Raw genomic sequence first — 18,388 nt, 5'->3', positions numbered from 1 at the left:
GCCTTTCTCTAGACTCAGTAATTGCTTTATGTGGGACTAAGCGACAATGCTGGAGCAGCCAGGTAGAGAGCTGCCGAGTTTTCTTATGATCCAGTTACCCCCAGTGACCAACTGGGAGTGCTGTGGGAGACTTGTTGTCTGTGGCCATCGGTTGCTCCTGTTTCTGTTTCATTATAGAAATTGCCTCCACCTTAGCAGCTTGTGCTTTTGTGACAAAATACCCGTCATTCATTAAAGGTCCAGTCTGGGTCCTGGGGTCTCTCTTAGGAGGCTTATATGTCTGCGTGGGTCCTGTGTGTGAGACACGTGGAACAAACAAATCTTCTCTGCTTTAGAGGCCTACGTCCCTCCTCAACTGTTCTATAATGGGAAGGTGGATTATTTTGACCTTCAGCGACTTGGAGGACTCCTGTCTCATCTTAAGAAGACTTTAAAAGGTAAGTGCTCTCATTTCTGATACCTGCATCCAGGCCCTGGCTGGAGTTCACCTGAGAGACATCCCAGGCAGGGAGCTTTGGGTCATGAATTGTGATCAAATTTAGAGAGAGGAGACTTGAATTTTTATGAGGTCCAAGTTCCACCAAAGAAGACACCATCCCTCTTGGGTGGAGTGTACTTTAAGTTAACAGTTTACTCTCTGAATCTCTGAGTGGGGCCTGTGCCTGGTGGAGGGAACGGGCAGTCTGGGAATACTCTCTGCTGCAGTGCTCTTTCATTTGCCTTTGGCTCACGTCTCTCTTCTTCCCCAGTGCGTTTGCAAGATTAGGACCATTGTCCCTGTCTCAAGCCGATCCCTGGCTGTTCAGAGTTAGATTACTTAACTTGAGAACCGTGTAATCTCCTCAGGCTTCTCAACAAGGTCTGGTCTTCCTGGCCAGTTTTAAGGACAGGGCTGTGGACTAGAGGACACATTGTTTGGGCTCTGTAGAGCACAGCCATCAGCACAGCTTTCGTCTGGGCTGAGGATGGTTTCTGGTCTGAGTCTTGGGGGGAACCTGCAGTCCTAGTAACCTGGGGACATCTCATGGGGCAGTGTTAAAGAGCTGCATGCTTAACAGGTAGTCTCAGGCCCTGAGTTTCCTTCCTGTGCTCCCTAGTCTGGCCCTGGGGGCTGTCTCTTGGTTCCTCATTAATTGTTTGTTGCTGGTAGGACCAGAAAAGGGTCTGGGTGAGCAGCACCCATTGCTGCTCAAGGGCAGAGCTGTTCCACGTAGGGAAGCTGGAGGGGAAGGGGAACTTGTTCTGACGCAGCATCCGACTTTGCTGGCAGCTTCTCTACTGCCGAGAAGCAGGAAAGGGGATGAGCCTAGGGCTGCCTTGTGGGAAGTGACAGGTGACCCCTGTGTTCACAGCTGCTTTGGTTTGTTCTTTGCAGATGACCTGGCTGCAAAAGCCAATGTCCTGATTGACCCAGCAGAGCTGCATGCAGTGACTATGGATGATCTTGATGAAGATGAGGAATCGGCCACATCAGTAGCACAGGTGAGCCATGTGCTGTTATTCACCTGTGGGGGCCCTGGTACTGGGGCAGTTAGCTGAGCCTCTGGCTAGAAAAGCTTTCGTGTTAGAGGAAGGGCAGTGTCGGGGCCAGGACTGTAACCAGTCCATGGGCAGCCAGATGAGCAGCTGCACTTGCCTGAGGGTCACTGGAGATCAGCAAGGTCCTGGGTGCACCAAGTTTGAGCAGCAAAATTTCATTTGCTCTACACTCTCACTGCCCACTGACCTGAATATGCCCCCTCACTGCCACAGCAGCTCTCGGTGTTTGTGTTTGAAAGGGTGCAAGGCAACCACAGGCAGAGCAGCCTCTTGCTGTGCAGATCCACTCCTTGTACCTGGCATGTGCCCTTAGAGGCAGGAATATCCGTTTGCTAACCTGGCACTGCTGGCCCAGCCACAATTGGAAGGATATCTGCTCACCTGCCAGTGGCCACTGTGCATCTGTACCAACCTCCTTGCAGGGACAGGGGCGGAACAGCAGGCAGACAAGCACCTAGATCAGTTTCTTCTTTATTTTCTTTCCAGTCTCAGCGTCCCTCTGCTGCCCTGGCCATTGGTGGAGCTCTGGCCAGACCTGGATGGCTCAGCTCCCCTACGCTGGGCCGTGCCAACCGCTTCCTCAGCACGGCGACTGTCAGTCTGATGAACCCGCGACGGCCTCTTGGCACCCTGGAGAAGATTAAAGTGCGCACACTAAGTGTGGAGCAGCGGACAGAGGAGGACAGTGAGTACTTGCTGTGTGCTAGCATGGTTCAGGTGGTCCTTGGGATAATGACACCTTCCAGCTCCCAGTACTCTCTTGAGGAATACAGTCTATTTACGTCCAGCATTGCTCAGTCCTGTTCTCACAGCATGCTGACACCCACAAGTCCATAGTTAACCCTTTTGCCATCCCGGACATGACAGGCAGGCCTCTGGATCATGTACAGAGCTTGAGGAAGCAGAACTTGCATGGCCTGGGTCTGTTTGAGCAGACCTAGCAGATCAGCCTGATGCAGGCAGTGAAATGGGAATGGTGTGTTAGCGTATCTAGTGGATCGTGTGGGCTGGGCAGGAGCGCTGTGTTTGAGAAGCACAGCAGGGCTTTGGCTTCAGAGACGTGCGAGCCGAACCTGAGATGCCAAAATGCTTTTCTGAGAACTTCTCTGCTGTCTTGGGGATACATTGCAGTTGAAGGCAGCCATGGAAATGAGGGTCTCTTACTGGGCAGACCCCCAGAGGAGCCAGACCAGCCCATCACAGAGAACTCCCTCCTGGAAATCCTGGATGGGATAGTGATGATGTACAATCTCAGTGTCCACCAGCAGCTTGGGAAGGTAAGTGCAGGAATCCATTCCTTCAACATCCACGCTTCTACGCTGACTGTTTTCTGCTTATTTAGTGACTGGGTGTGCTCTTTCCTCGTCCTCCTCCCAACTCCCATGGGAGATCTGGTTGTATGCTTATGTGTTTAGGGAAAGAAATACCCTCATTTTTTGTTGGAATCTGCTGTTTTCCAGATGGTTGGTGTGTCAGATGATGTGAATGAATATGCCATGGCACTAAAAGACACAGAGGAAAAAATCAGCCGCTGCCCCAAGAGGGTAAGTGCCTCTGGCCTCCCAGCTTCCTTCTCCAGTAGAGCTTCAGTATCTTGCAAAAAGCACGAAGCACAGCAGGTGATTTCCAGCCTTGGAGCAGCCAGTGTCTTAGATGGGGTGGTGACCCATGTCTGGAGCTGGCAGCCACATTTTGCACCGTGCCAGCCCATTGTATCAGTGCCTCAAGGAACAGAGGGACTGAAACAACTGCTTTGGCTTCTCCCAGACAGGCTGTGGCAGCCTGCAAGCCTCCATGTGCTGTAGACATACCATGTGCTGCAGATTCCACCTTGGAGATGGAATCCTGGGGGAGGGAGGCGCTCCAGTGCTGGGCTGGGGACACATCTGTCCTATCCAGCTGCTGCAGACTGAGTGTATCTAGTGATGCATTAAAAAAGCATCTGACAGTAGTTGACCCAAAAGCTGCTGCCCACACTGGACCAGCATCTGTGCTGGGCCTTGTGAGCTGCAGCTGAGACCAGCAAGCACTCTTTATAGCATTGGTTCCTGCCTGCTATGCAGAAAGGCTGCTAACATCTTGCCTGCCTGCCCGTACTCCCTAGCTTGCCCCAAGGTGTTGTTTGCTTTCACGGTGTCTGGAAAAACGATGCTATAAATGGCAGTGACATCTGCCCTTACATCTCCGCACTCTTTGCAGAGAAGAGACATCCACGAGGAACTGCTGAAGAGCCAAAAGGTCTTCTCCGAGAAGCTCAACCACCTCAGCCGACGCCTCGCCTGGATAAACGTCACCATTTATTCAAAGGTGGGCAGGAACTTATTGTGAGCAGCTCAGAGGAGACCAAGCAAGTGAGCCTTTACCTGTGCTGCTCGGTTCTTGTGTCACAAGTGTCGTCTTCCGTGGTGTTGGAGCAATGCTGATGATCCGTGGGGCTGATTTTTCCCTTCTTGTGCATCAGAGGCTCCTTCCTAGGCTTGGTCCCATAGTGTTTGTCAGGGCACAGTCCAGTCTGCTCTGAGCTGTGTCGGGGGCTGTAGGCTTTCGCTTGGGGCATCAGACCTCTGTGCCACAGATGGAAGAGTGCAGGCCAAAGGGAGATTTGGTTCTCAGGGCACGTCTAGAGGACAGATGCTACCATGAACCATTTCCCTGAGCTGGGCTGTGCATCACAGGGAGGTCTCACTGACACTGGCCCTCCTGAAATCTGCAGGATCCAAGCCTAGAGGTTTTGTTTAGGTCTTCTCCCATTCTTCACTTTATTCCCACACAGAGAGAGTGCGTTCTGCATTTAGTGACACAGTGACTGTTAGCACAGGTTGTCCCTTCTTCACTGCATTCACCATTTTCCAGAATGAAGCTTCTTTTCTCTCAAGCAGTTTGTGCTCTTCCACTCTGCAGATCCCTTCTTCCTATCTCCCCTTGCACACTGCCGTGTCCCATCTGTGTTTGTAGCTTTTTTAGTGTAGGGGAAGAAGACACCTTTCCCTGAACAGGCAGTTGCAGCAGGGGGTCTGCACATGTCCTGAGAAGTGAACAGGGAGGGGAGGAGGGCTGATTCTGATTCCCACTCTCTGTGCTTGTCCCCTCTTTCCCTCACAGTGCAGGGCTGCAAAGCACAGTGCCCATGCTCGCCGGCTGCGTTAGTGTAGCCCGTGCTTGCCAGAAAATAAACCTTTCTTCCCAGAGTGCTCTCGGAAGGCTGAGGGGCATTACTGGTGTGCATTGCAGGTGTTGCTGCGGTGGCCCCTGCAGAAACACTATTTGTGTCTCTAGATGATCTATTGTCATATTAAACCAGGTACCCGCCTCGTGTAGGGAGTGCAGTGTCACCTTTCTGGATGAATCAGCAGCATCTGGGAGTGAAGGTCACAGCCTTCCCAGTCTGTGCTCCTGCCTCAGTCCGCTTGGCCGGCAGGGAGAGCAGGTGTCTGTGAAACGTGCCCCAAGAGCCAAGTGAGCTTGCTCTGGAGAGGAGTGTGGCTGCACAGAGGAGCCTGTCTGTGCTGCTCGCAGGTGCCTGCAGTTTCCCAATGCTGACACCTGCCCAGCAGGCACCTGCGTCCCTAGGAACTGCGTGCAGTGGAGGGGCCCAGCTGTAGGAGTGTTGCAGGCACTGCTGATGCTGATGGAGAGAAAGAGACTGGTTCTGTCTAGAGGTGAAGTCTTGCTCTGTGTCAAAGCACAGGAGAGGCTGCTCCTTTGCTCTGTGGAATTAGTCACTGGTTTATTCTGAGCTCAGGGAGTCAAGGTTAGATGAAAGGGAGCACTACGGGTTAAAAACACTCTTAATTTTAAAGTAGGTAATCTTGTCTTCAAAACATCCCTGTGGGGAAACTGTTTCACTTATTTTGTTACAGCACTGTGTTTCTTTATTGCTCTGTGGGCAATCATGTCTTCGTATCCCTTTGGTGTAGGCTTTCTTCTAGCATGACAATACTTGAGATGACATTTTGAGGTTATCAAGTCTTAAGAAAACCAAATGCAGCTTTCTTTACCTTAATGTTGTCTGCATTGATGATTTTTATCCTGAAAGCAACAGTTGGGCTGGGTGTCAGTGTCAAAATAAAGATGTCCTTTAGTTGATTCATATGAGTTTGATCTGATTTACGGCACAAGCCTAGGTAGATCTCCCAAAGCAACGTGCTTTAGAAAAGCCACTCTGCAAATTAAAGCACTCATCTGCACCTCTGATTTTAATTTTCTTTTAATTAGAGATGTACACTCCTCCACCTCTTTTTATGCAAATTGCTGTTGCTTCTGATATTTCCCGGCATTGCAGGATATGAACTATTTCCTCTTTTATTGGCTTGATTGGTGCTGATTCTTATAGCTTAATGTTATGTAGATGCCCTGAAATTTCCTGCTTTTAATTTAGGGCCCCCTGAGTTTTGCTAGAGAAACAAGAGGCTGACATTCCTTGGGACGGTAAATGTGGTTGCATGGCTGGCACAGAACCTGAAAGGTTCTGCAAAGATCTGGGTTGGTGTGAGCTTTCTGCCTGTTCCCATTGAGTTCCTTCAAAGGAGCAGCTTGCTTTCCAGCAGACTTTTGCTGGGTTCTCTAGTGTCTCTTTTCCTTCAGCCAATGCACTTGGAATAAAAGCTAGCATGCCTTTGTGGCCATCCAGCCTGTGTGGTCAGTCATGCCCTACTAAGGTGTAGTTCCTAGAGGATTTCTCAGTGAGACAAAGCCATCTGATGTCACGCTGGATGTGGTCATGTTCTGAGCTTGAGGTTGGTGTAGAGACCTCCAATTGTTCCTTCCGCCTGACACTGCTGTTGGTCTTTGGAAAGACAGAGTGTCACAGATCTGGTTAATGAACTTAGAGCAGGGAGCTGAGGAACATCTCAGACATTGAGATGTTTTCGAGGTCTAAGTGTGGGGCTGACAGTTGTGTTTCTCCAAAGAGAAGCTGGATGAACCTGAATGGGGGTTGTTGTGTTCTCTACGGCCAGGAGAAGATGCAGGATATATATTGGCTGCTGCGTGTGTGCATCCGCACCATTGAGCACGGCGACAGGACGGGTTCACTCTTCGCTTTCATGCCAGAGTTCTACCTCAGCGTGGCTATGAACAGCTACAGCGCCCTCAAGAACTACTTCAGCCCTGTGAACAGCATGGAGGAACTTCCAGGTGAGGGGATGGTGAGACCATGCTAATTCTGACCTGATAAAGTATAAAGCAAACCACTGCCTTATGGTGAAATAGTGGTGGCTCATAAAGGTAAGAAAAGCTTCTGTTCCCACCCCAAAGACATAGCTTAAGTGTTCAGGCTATGCCTGCAGTTGAGGGAGCAGCAGAATTCAGCGGTGGCAGATTTCTTCAGGACCTGCAGGCTGGACGCGGCTTGTCTGCATAGGTCTGGGGTGCTGCTGATGTGGCTCAGCCTCTTCTGCCTTGACGTCTTTCCCTTGCTGTCCAACTCAGTTGCATGGTTGTATCTTTCCTCCAAGTAACTATTTCATAATCTGCAGACTGAAGTGAGCAGCTCTGTTGGATGTAGATGTGTTTTTCCCAGCTGCTTTGACAACCAAGTTGCGGTTGGCTGTACCAGAAATGAATCCCCTGGCCTGTGCCATGTCTGCAGGAAAGCTGGGACCACAGGGCTGCCCATCAGGCTGTCGGGTGAGCCTTGGTTCCTCCTTCTCTTTGTAGGCTACGAAGAGACCTTGATGCGCCTTGCTGCCATCCTGGCCAAGCATTTTGCTGACTCGAGGATCGTGGGCACAGGTAGAGCTGCCCTCCTCTGCTTTGGGGTGATCATGTTGCAGGTCTGGCCAGCCCCACCGCTGGTGGCTCACTAGACTTCTGCTGGGATCCGTTTGCTGAATCCATTGAGTGCTTCTACATCCGTGTAGAAATGGAGGGTGGGCACTGCCCTTGTCCAGTGGGTCCTGCTTATTCTGGATACTCAAGTTGATACTCAGCTTGGGATACCCTTTTGAGAGCAGGATTTATGTCCCAGCTACTTGCATGTCAAATCCGGGGTTACTCCTGAGCTGCTGGAGCGCAGACATGCTCTCCCGGCATCTGGGACAGCAGCCTCTGTGAGGGCAGCCCCTCCCAGGCTCTGGTGTTCAGGCACTCCCCAACATTCTGCATGTTGTTGCGTGTCTGACCGAGCTCCTTCTCATTCCTCCACAGACATCCGGGACTCCCTGATGCAGGCGTTGGCCAGCTATGTCTGCTACCCACACTCGCTGCGTGCAGTAGAGAGGATCCCAGAGGAGCAGTAAGTGCTGCCCTGCCTGTTCGCAGGGAGCTGGGGCAGGGCTGGGGTGGTAGCAGGAATGGGTGGGGGAGAGCAGGTGAGCTGCAAGGCACCACCAGGAGTCCAGGAGCTGGAGCAGGATGCTGAGGTTGGCTTGAGGAGCCTCCAAACACCCTTATACCAGTGGCTTTGTTCTGTCCCAGCTCCCTGAGTCCTACCATGGGTGCTGTTTAATCCCCTGCCCCACACCCTTCGTGGCTGACTTACGTCTTTCGTCTGGCAGGCGGATCTCCATGATGAAGAACCTCTTGGCTCCCTATGAGCAGCGGCCCTGGGCGCAGACCAACTGGATCCTCGTCAGGCTGTGGCGGGTGAGCGTCCTGCCTCCCTGCCTCTCTCAGCCTCTGGGCCTGGTTGGACAGTGAGGGTTTCACTTTTCAGTAGCAGCAAAACGCAACTGTTTTCCAGCCTCTGAGATGTTTCCTTGTCTCTTTTCCCAGGGCTGTGGCTTCGGGTACAGATACACACGGCTCCCACACCTCCTGAAAACCAAGCCGGAGGATGCCAGCCTCCCCAGCCTGCAGAGTGAGTGGAGTTGGGATTGTGATGGGTGGTAAGGGAGGGCTGGTCTTTTCACTAACAGCCACCCCTGCTGTGGGACGGGCCAGCTGGTGAGATGGCTGCTGAAGTAGGGGGATCCTGGCCAAATATCCATGCCTGACCTTTGCAGCCTGCATTTCCTCTTCTGGACATGCCGAGTCTCTCTGGACTGCCTGGTGACTTTCGCGTGTAGGGTGGTGGGTTAGAGCCATCACGAGGAGGGGTTCTGCCCTTCACAGGAGAAGTGAGAGGCCCTCATCAGATCTTTACCCCAGAAATGTAAGCCTGGGAGAAGGCTCTCTGATGTCCACAGTGAGCAGCTGCTGTGGGGAAGTGTTGGCGAGTATGCCAAGCAGGAGCCCTAGGAGGAGGGCACTGCACAGGTTTGTGAGCAGGGAGTCTTAATCAGGGATCCTGGAGCCTGGCAGAGCCTGTCCTGCCTTTGGCACGGCCATTTGGTTCTCAGCACTGTTGCCAAATCGAGAGGTTCCTTAGCTTTGTTGTGGCTGAGAGGGATGTGGGGAGAAGCTGGTGCCTTTCCTGAGCTGAAAAACACATCCCCAGCTTCACCCTTGCAGGGGCCAGGCCTGTCCAAATATATTCCTGGTCCCCCTCTGCTGTGGAAAAGGCTCTGTGCCAGACCTTGCCCCTGAAGAGGTGCCCAGGGAAGGGAGACAGAGGGTACTGCAGCCTGATGTGGGTCGGTGGCACGTGGAGGTGTGTGCTGAGCCCCATCCACCAGGGAGAGCCGCCGGTCTCTGTTTTAACAGCACTCTTGTTCTCTTTCTCTCTCCTGCCTGTGGGTGCCCAGGAGATCTCTCTGTTGCTAGTTTCCAGAGTAAGTTTGTTGTGTGACCCTGTCTTGTCTGGTGAAGTAGCTTTAGAGAGCTCCCTCCTTCCCTGCTTCTGTTTAGAGAGACCCTTCTCTGGGGGCACAAGGCTTCACGCAATGGCCATTGCATCCGTGGGGGATGCTGGGCAGCCTGGTGCCGGTGCCCACATGGCAGTCTCCGAGGCTACATCATGGCCCACTTTTCACCTGTCTGATCGGGGTTGGCTCTGGGGTCAGAGCCCTGCCACACGCAGTGCCAGCCTCAGGTTCTTCTCGGCCTTGGGAGGACTATGGGGAAGCCCTGATACCTATGCAGGAGGGACCTCGTGATTGTCCCCTACACTCCTCTGGCACAAGCGAGCCCCTACTCCCTTGGGGTGGTGACCGAGCCCTCTGTCCGGGGCAGCTCTGGGCAGGAGCAGAATTCCTCAGCTTTCCAAGCTTCTCTCCATCCATCCCTGGGTGGCTCCGCGCAGTCTGAGCCCAGAGCAGGCTGGGCTGGCTACTGGTGACTTGCTCCTGGGATTGCTATTTTAAGGCGCAACCAAATCAATAATGAATGCTGATTTAATTGAAGAGGGACATGTTACTCAGAGGTGTCCTTGAGATGCTGCCCAGGGAGACGACCCTCCATCAGACTTCACCTTGGTGAAATGTGAGCATTGGCAGGAGCAACTGCTGAGCTGGATGAATCCCTGTTTGACCAGGTCTGCTTCTGCAGGTTGATCTGAAGGGAGCTGGAGTGACTGCCTCTTCCCCAGTGCTCCAGCCTTGTCCTGCCTCGAGGTGCTTCCCTGGAGGACTCTGCCCGGGTGGGGAAGGAGCGCTGCCCTGCTTACAGCATCCACGGAGCACGGGCACCCATGTCTGGTCAGCCTGCACTCTCCGGTGGTGGGCAGCAAGGGTTAGCAGCAGTGCAGAGAGCCCGTGTGTTCCTGTCTGCTCTCAGAGTTGTTCCTTAGCCCTGCTGGCACCAAACAGCTGTCGTGCAGCTCTGCCTCCGCTTTGACTGCTGCGAACTCTGTTCAGAGGCAGGGGCGGTTCTGGTCGGTGGCTGCTGTAGGAATTTGTTTTGCTTTCATCGGGGCTTGCAGGCAAGGCCGGGTGCTGTTATGGCATGGCCCCGTGTCAGGCCCTGTCTGTCTTGCCTTTACCAAGGTGCAGGATGGCTTCAGGTTGCAGCTCGGGCTCTCTGCCCCAGCTTCTGCCCGCGCATCCGTCAAGCCCTGGAGGGTAGGTGAATGGGACTGTGAGATCATCCATCTGAGCTGTTGTGCAGCGTGGGCCGAAGAATTCTCCCCCGCACCCTTCCCAAGGCCAGCAAATAGCGTAAGCTAAAGAGGTCTTTCAGGAAGAAATCCTGTCTTGATCTGACAGCACCAAAAGCATCAGCTGGTGTGCTGTCCAAGCCCTTCTGGTGGCGCTTCCTTACCTTCAGAACTAAATCCATCCCTTGTTCGTGGTGAGAATGTACCTGACCTCATTGTCTTCCACTGCTGCTGCTCTGCTTTTCTCTGCTGGCCAAAACTCTGAACAGCACAACATTTTGTTCTTCAGAAACAGCTGTGTACGAGGTTAAACTCACTTCTTGGTCCTTTCTAACAGTGAAAAGGAAGTGCAGCCTCTGTGTCTTATTCAGGAAGGGGGTTTGCTTTTCTGTGAGCTCTGGTGTTCACCCTGCCCATGTTTTTGGCAGCCCCAGAGGTGCTAGTGCTGTGCTGGCTAGAACACCTCCCTGATCCTGCTGCAATTTGGTCATGCAGCCAACACTTGCATTAGCTGCTTTGCCAGCGCTTTGCTCTGGAGGCGTGGGTGAGCCTCAGGCACACACTGGGGTGTCCTGATGCCTTGGACTTGACCCTTTTGATACCTTATACCCTGAAAGCCACTTGCTTTCCTCCTGCCTCACCCTCCTACATTCCCTTTGGTCCTCTCTGAATACATCTTTGAAGGGGCGCAGTTCACTAGTGAGGTGATGTGCTGCATCCCCAGCTTGCCTTGTCCATTCTGCTGCATCAGCCCAACAGCCTCTGAGCAGCAGCCGAGCTCTGTCCACAGCTGCATCCTTTCTAAAGCTCAGATTGGCACTGGGTGGAACCGCTTTGCCTCTGAATCTGCGCCGGTTCGGGCTTTCCTCCTCTGTGCTGCCAGCTCCACCGTGAGTGCTGCAGCATCCAGAGTGTCCCCTGGGCTCCAGACCAAGAAGCCTCCCAAGCAGCGCTGCTATAAATCTTCCTGGGTCATTAGTGAACTATCAAGCGCATCATTATCCTCCTGTGGTGAAAGTACCTGACCTCGCTTTAGTTACCTGGCAGGAGCGCTCACTGCAGGCTTCTGCTCTATCTGCTCTGTTGTTTCTGACTCGTTGATGGCCTCTTCTGGGTCAGACTCACTCCCATCACTCCTTTTTCAATCATTCTGTTAGAATTTGTTCCTGTAGTTGAAGAAACTTTTCATATAGCTGGTTTTGTCTTGGATGTTTCTTTCACATCGGTTCCATCTGTTACCCCTTCTTGCTTTCATCAGCCACTGGCTGTGTTCAGTTAGGTTCACTTTGCCTTTTACGTTTTAACCTCTGTCCCTGCTTCATCCTGGTCTTGGTGAACCTTTTCACCAGTGTTTGCTGGGGCACTGGGCCTTTCTGGCTGCCTAAGAGTCTTCTTAAAGAGCTCTGTTCTATGCACCATTTCTCCTCACCTAGATTTCTCTTTCCCTTCTGACTGTGTTGCCTGTAGTTTTATGAGGACTTTTCTGTTGTGGAAGCGTTGGATGCATCTGTAACCACCTGGGGCCATGCTCTGTTGCCCGCATTAAATGTATTGAGGTCATAATTTCTGGCCTTGAAAAACCACTGATTTCTCTTCCAGTGACTGCTCTTTATCTGCTAAATGAAGGCTAAGCCAAGATGGAGTGGCTTTTGTATTAAGGAGTTACAAGGTTTAGAAATGCTAATGACGTGCCACTCAGTATCTGCAGAGTCCCTGTGGAATGAGGTCCCTGTCTGGAATGGCAAGGGCTGCGTCATCACCCAGGAGGACAGCGGTGACTGCAACATGACTGGAAATGCCTCAGCAAACGAGAACTGGCCGAAGAGGACAAACAGGACCAGGGTCTAACACCATGGCTGGATTTCTAGATACCACTAGTGATTCCCCATGGAGAAGCTGATCTGGGAACCCATGCAGGGAACAAAGCTGCTCTTGCTGTAGCCCAGGGCTGGTTCCTGATGTTGCTTTCAAAGAGCGGCAGTGATCACAGTATCTTTGGATGCAGAATCCTCTTGGGAGCAACACAAGCCAAGGAACTCCAGTGTTTCTTGGTGTTAGCTTAAAACCTTAAAAAACCCCACATGACTGTGGAGAAGTTTGACAAGAGACACCGCTTTTGAATGCTTTTATAGACTGGCACAGCCTTTGCCAGCAGCAGGGAAAGCATTTAAGAACCTAGAATTGGAGGTTTGGAGCGAATTCACACCACTTATTGGAAAAAGACCTTCAGGAAATAGGCATTGGCTAAATATCAGAATGACAAGCATAAGAGCATCCTTCAAAAAGCCAAAGTGGCCTTCAAATGAAAGAGGCTTTGGCTGGGCCATTCATGTTGAGATCCATCTGCCTTGAAATGCTGGTAAGAGATGCTTTGGCGACAGACCAAGAGGACAGCCCGCAGAGCTCAGCCCCAGGAGTGGTGATCGCTGCCTAGCGCTGCTGTGGTGCTCGTAAGGCTGGAAGGGGGCTACTGTGTCGGTGGTTTTGATAAAAAGTACCTTGTACGCTTCGAGGGGAGGCTGGGGAAAAGCTCACACCAAAGCTCAACCCTGCAGAAGGACCTTTCAGTTCTGAATGACTGGGAGAGAAAACATGAGTGGAATCCAGCATTGCCAAATGTGGAGTGGTGAAGGGGAAGGGAAAATGGGATTAAAAATGAGTGGGCTGCAAGCTGAGCATAACCCATAGAGACAAGATTGCAGAGTGAGCTCCGTCTGCACCCTTCTGAGAGAAGAGTCATGGTATTTCAGGTCTGACCTCCCCAAGGCCAAGCAGAGGGGTGACACCTTCCCTTTGTCTGCTGAACGCATCCTCCTACCATCCCTCGCCTCTCAGCTGTGGCAAAAGCCCTCGCCTGCGCCCTCTTCAAGCTTGTGCCCTACACCTCCTCATGGGATGGTGCCCAGACCGCTGTTTCCCAGCCACAACCGATACTTGGGATCATTCTTCCCCAGATGTGAAAGTTTCTCTTTCCTGTTTAATATCATTGGGCTTTCTGTCCCAGTCCTCAAGTTTCCCAGGGTGCCTCTAGCACCTGGGACAAAGCCCCTTGCTTATTGTCATCTGCAGATTTGGTTCAGATGTGCTGTGCCCTCTTGCCCATCGCTGACAGAGAAGACAAGGTGGGCTCCAGTGGTGACTCCTGGGCTTCTCAGCTTGCACCTTGCTGCCAGCAAATTCCTGAGGATCTTGTACTACGAATCTTACAAAAGAGTTATCCTTGAACTGTCATCCTCTTGTAATCTGGAAAATACCAACCTGATGCCCAGTCAGAGGAACAAATTGTACAACAACAATTGCGAGGAAAGCGGTACAGAACTAAACCACACCACCTTCTGGTTTTGGGCAACTCCACCATGCTCCTGTGGTGTGGATGCTGTGTGCGCTTCTAATTCTACGTTTCCAAAGCAAATCTGGAAGAACTGTCAAGGCTCTGAGAGCAGTGATGAAGGGGAAAAAGGTGTGACCTTTGCTGTATGGGAAACGGTAGAGGCTGGAGCTGCTTCTGGTTGAAACACTGTCATGAAGGTCTGAAATCACAGCTGGCTGGAAGAGGTGGCTGCAGAGCAGCAGCTCCATCTCTCCCATGAGAAGGAGGAGGCTATAAAGAACAAATATGAAATAAAGCAAGTAGGAGCCAAGCACAAATTCACATTCTTCCTGCTGCGCACAATGTAGCTGTGAGTCGTTACTCAAGGACACAATTATTGCTAAAGTCTTGCACAGTTTCAGGGGGACACTGAGCAGGAAGTCCTCAGAAGTCACTAAATCCAGAGAAAGGACGTCTGGCTTGGGAAGTCGCTGAGCGGGCATGGCCAAGGGTTGGGAATGTACTTGTTGTGGGGAGGAGGACATCAAAGATATTTGTTGTCATGAAATCCCTCCCAAAGATGTGCTTCTAGGCAGGATCAAAGCCAAGATATTGGCCTGCTGGGAGTGCTTATGCGCTGGGAGACATAACACTCTTGCTAGTGGGTGTTTACAGAATCTTTATCCCGTTCCATTCGAGGTGGTGGCATCCCTCTCTGATTAATCCTAGCTAGCAGCTGCCTGTAGTTATGCCTCGCTTCTTGATCCCTAGAGGTGTGATGGAGTTTGCCCCGTGTTACCTTTGCCTGTGCTGGCCTTTCAAGCAGGCTGCCTCCCCAAAGACCTTTAGTCACAGCACAGCTTGTTCCTCTGGGCACCGTGGTGCCACTTCCCCCAGAGGATGTTGGAGCCAGGCAAGTGCTGGTCTCTTCTCCCAAGTAACAAGCGGCAGGACAAGACGAAATGGCCTCAAGTTGCAGCAGGGGAGGATCAGATTGGATATTGGGAAAAATTTCTTCACCAAAAGGGTTGTCAAGCACTGGCAGAGGCCCCCCAGAGACGTGGTGGAATCACCATACCTGGAGGGGTTCAGAAGATGTGTAGACGTGGAACTTAGGGACATGGGTTAGCGGTGGGCTTGGCAGTATTAGGTTTAGAGTTGGACTCGATCTTAAGGATCTGTGATTTTGTGCTGGTGCTGCCAGAGGTTCCCCCTGCTTTCACTTATGAAGAGCTCCTAGCAAAGTGAAACATAGTTGGAGTTCTTTTTTGTTCCTATCCTTGGTAAATGTGTTCAAGTTTCTTTCTCTAAGCCCCAAGTTTCAGGCTGGGGTTTGGACTCTGGTGCTCTTCCCCGTGAGAAGCATCTGTGCCGTTTGTGCGCCCCTCCTTTCCCCGCCTGTGCGTGGGGCCCGGTGCTCCACGCAGCGCTGGCTGTGTGACCCCGCTGCTGGGTCTGACCCCGTCTCTGCTCTAGAGAGTGAGAAACACAGAGGCGCTGTGGGGATATGTGTGTGTGTGTGCTGGGGCTCAGCCCCGCCTGCTGAGGGCAGAGCCGCCCCAGCTCTGTGCAGGACCTTCTCCAGAGTGGGATCTCACAGGTACTTTCCTCCTCAGATGCGGACAAGTGTGCACGGCCACGTGAGGCCAGAGGTGGCCATGCTGGCTCTGGGCAGCTACTGCTGCCACGCTGCTATCAGGAGTGATTAACGCTGAGCTGAGTGGGAGGGATGCTGGGCTGCAGGAAACTGCTCCCGCACACATGGGCAGCAGCGAGGACCTAGGGCTCTTCCCTGGTTAATTCAGGCTGGCATTGCAAAAAGTGCTTGGAGGCCAGACAGGCTTCTAATCATCCACGGCCACTCCAGGACAAGGCTGCTGAAGCTGTTGCTGTCTGGTTTCAGAGCCGTGTCCCTCCACCTTGCTGCAGCGGCACATGGCAGACCTGCTCCGCAGCGACCGCGACCTGGCCCCCAGCTTCCTCAACAGCGTCCTCAACCAGCTGAACTGGGCTTTCTCTGAGTTCATTGGCATGATTCAGGAGGTGAGTCTGCTCTTGGGGCTCTGGGGTCTGGCACTCGATGGGTGCCTGTGCCCTACACGCAGCGAGATTCAAAACGTGGCTCTTGGAGAGATTCCATGGCACACACGGGAGCTGAGCTGGATGGGGGTCAGCTCCCTCCATTTGGAATGGGCGTCTTGTTAAACTCTCTCCATTGCCTGGCAGATCCAGCAGGCAGCAGAGCGCTTGGAGAGGAACTTTGTGGACAGCCGGCAGCTGAAGGTGTGTGCCACGTGCTTTGACCTGTCGGTGAGCTTGCTCAGGGTGCTGGAAATGACTGTCACACTGGCACCGGAGATCTTTCTTGACTGGAATCGCCCGTCGTCAGAGCTGCTGCTTCGAAGGCTTGCCCAGGTATCACCCTTTATCGAGGTGTGAAGAAGCATCCTCTGAAGGGGCATGGGGGCCCCTCTGCCTTCCATCCATGTCTGCTGTGAGGTTGGGGCTCCTGCAGCAAATGCTGTAGTTCCCAAAGCTGCTGTAGCAAACCCAGCTGCTGCGGAACCAGTGGCACTCCCTAAAATCACTACATGTCACATGCTTCCCTTCTTTGCAACCGGTCTGCCCACAGCTGATTTCTCTCCCTACTAGGAGGGAAGGTGACAGCTACTTAATTCTACCTTCAGAGTGGCTGTGGCCCGTTTCTTCCACCTAGTAAACGCTGAATGCTCCTGTGATGAGCAGTGCCATGGAATCTGGAGTGGAGGTGTGGTACATCGGGGCACAGAACTGTGGAGAGCATAACTGGCACCACAGGGAACACACCCCAGTGTCTGGGCAGGTGTGGTGGTCCTTTCTCCCTCAGTCTTGGACTATGGTAACCAAATGTCTCCACTTCACTGCTAGGGTGACCAGGACAGACCCATTCCAACCCACAATGCCCCTCAGGCTCTAGTAAATTGGTTCCTGTTCTAAAGCTGAGCAGCCCTGAGGACAGGCTGTTCTCGTCTGAGCCAGCGAGTGGGGAGCAGCCGTGTTGACCTCAGCTGGACCACAAGGGCTGTGTTGCTTCAAGGCTGAAACTCGGAGCTCTGAGCATGAGACAAAGCAAGACGCGGTGGGGTCTAGGACAGCAGTACTGATGGAAGTGCTCAGCCTCAGATCCAGGGCTTCTTCCCGTGGAGGGGGAAAGCGAGAGGCCCTCAGCGTTCTGGTGCTGCTATGAAGCCGTGCCCCACTGCTGAACGTGGGGTGCAGAGTTCTGCTCTGCAGGCATGAGGGCGACAGGAAAAGGGATGCTGTGTCTGAGAGCTGGTGCACAGCTTGTAGCAGTTGTGTCAAGCCCGGAGCAGTCCCTGCTCATCCCACTGGGGCTTTGGGTGAGAGCTAATGTGGCTAATTAAGTGTCTTTACAGTTGAATCCTTCTCTGCTGGTCGTGGGCAGAATTCTCTGCCTGTGGTGCTGCTCTGTCCAGCAGAGAAGCGATTCCTCTCTGTGCTCATCTCATGCTTCAGGGCTGGTAGGTCTGTCCTGCTGCTGTCTCCAGGCAGGCCAGGACCTGGACTGCGCTCTCCCTGCTGACGTTGCTTTTGCCCCACAGCAGCTGCCAGCTCCCTCTTCACGGCCTGTGGCTGTCCTAGGGCCTGTGGCTGTCCTAGGGCCTGTGGCTTCTGCTTGCCAACAGCTTTTATCCTCAGAAGTGGCATCTGCAGGTGGGATTCAGACTTAGGTGGAAGATGAGGTGTTGTGACCTCAGACTGACTCTTCCCTGGGGTGTTTGAGTCTGGTACAACCCCTGGGATGTGGTGCCACCTCGCTCCGTGCCCGTGCCAAGCTAGGACTGTGAGCGAGCCTCCCTGTGTGCATCTACCGGCTCCCAGGTACTGAGCCCGAGCCATTCATAGGAAGGCCCATCCGAGAAATACAAACCCCCTCTGCTTTTCCCCACACAGCTCTTGAACCAGGTGCTGAACCGTGTGACAGCTGAAAGGAACTTGTTTGACAGAGTAGTCAACCTGCGTCTGCCAGGTGAGTCCATGGTTAACTGCCCCTCTGCGCTGGAAAGGCCTGGAGCCGTGCCCCTGGGGAGGGCGATGGCTTGTACGGAGGGTGGGCGCAGAGGGGCGTGGGATCAGAGCTCAGGCCTGCCACGGCCCTGGCTGGGAAAGCCACTTTGGTGCCGCAGACTGCCACAGGTCTTCAGAGGACAGGTAAACCCTCATGGCAGACCTGAGCTTCGATGCCCTTCCTAGGCTTTTATTCTCTGTGTGCCCAGCAGCCCGGTTCCCTCCAGGATTTGTCCTCACGAGGCACTGATGTGTGGGTCTGGCTGTCCGCGGTGGCGGCAGCAGCCGCCCTGCTGTGCTTGGGCAGAGAGCTGCCTTGTGAGACGCTGCTGTGACAAGGTTAAGCGGAGGCTGTTTGGAAGGTTAGGGCCCCGGACAGGTTGCAGTTCAGGCAGCAGCGTTGGTTGCTCTGCATCGATTAAAGGGTGCACTGAGGTGCTGGGGGAAGCTGTTTGCACCACCAGAAGCCTCTGCCTGGTGGAGGTGGCTGTGGGCAGCTGAGCTGTGCCTGTTAGCAGAGACCAGCTCTGGCTATTGTTGTGGGCATCCTGTATTAC

General features: G+C 53.1%; 1 protein-coding gene across 3 annotated transcripts in view; it reads left to right on the top strand.

The window, feature by feature from the left end:
- The window catches only part of RNF123 (ring finger protein 123), a 45,287-nt gene that overhangs the window by 16,884 nt on the left and 10,015 nt on the right, over window positions 1–18,388 (top strand). For 2 of the 3 annotated variants that reach the window (XM_069865490.1, XM_069865488.1), the window contains exons 21-35: window positions 336–437; window positions 1,376–1,482; window positions 2,026–2,224; window positions 2,671–2,816; window positions 3,000–3,083; window positions 3,739–3,846; window positions 6,498–6,675; window positions 7,198–7,272; window positions 7,687–7,774; window positions 8,037–8,124; window positions 8,254–8,338; window positions 9,165–9,191; window positions 15,667–15,806; window positions 15,990–16,178; window positions 17,718–17,793. In XM_069865490.1, coding sequence (XP_069721591.1) covers window positions 336–437; window positions 1,376–1,482; window positions 2,026–2,224; window positions 2,671–2,816; window positions 3,000–3,083; window positions 3,739–3,846; window positions 6,498–6,675; window positions 7,198–7,272; window positions 7,687–7,774; window positions 8,037–8,124; window positions 8,254–8,338; window positions 9,165–9,191; window positions 15,667–15,806; window positions 15,990–16,178; window positions 17,718–17,793 — 1,692 coding nt within the window. The remainder of the gene's footprint in view (window positions 1–335; window positions 438–1,375; window positions 1,483–2,025; window positions 2,225–2,670; window positions 2,817–2,999; window positions 3,084–3,738; window positions 3,847–6,497; window positions 6,676–7,197; window positions 7,273–7,686; window positions 7,775–8,036; window positions 8,125–8,253; window positions 8,339–9,164; window positions 9,192–15,666; window positions 15,807–15,989; window positions 16,179–17,717; window positions 17,794–18,388) is intronic. The other variant, XM_069865491.1, reaches the window with a different exon arrangement.

Source organism: Phaenicophaeus curvirostris, chromosome 11, assembly GCF_032191515.1.
Source record: "Phaenicophaeus curvirostris isolate KB17595 chromosome 11, BPBGC_Pcur_1.0, whole genome shotgun sequence".
In the NCBI taxonomy this organism is placed as follows: domain Eukaryota; kingdom Metazoa; phylum Chordata; class Aves; order Cuculiformes; family Cuculidae; genus Phaenicophaeus; species Phaenicophaeus curvirostris.
The sequence above is the reverse complement of the archived record's forward strand: the minus strand, read 5'-3'. Positions and strand labels throughout refer to the sequence as shown.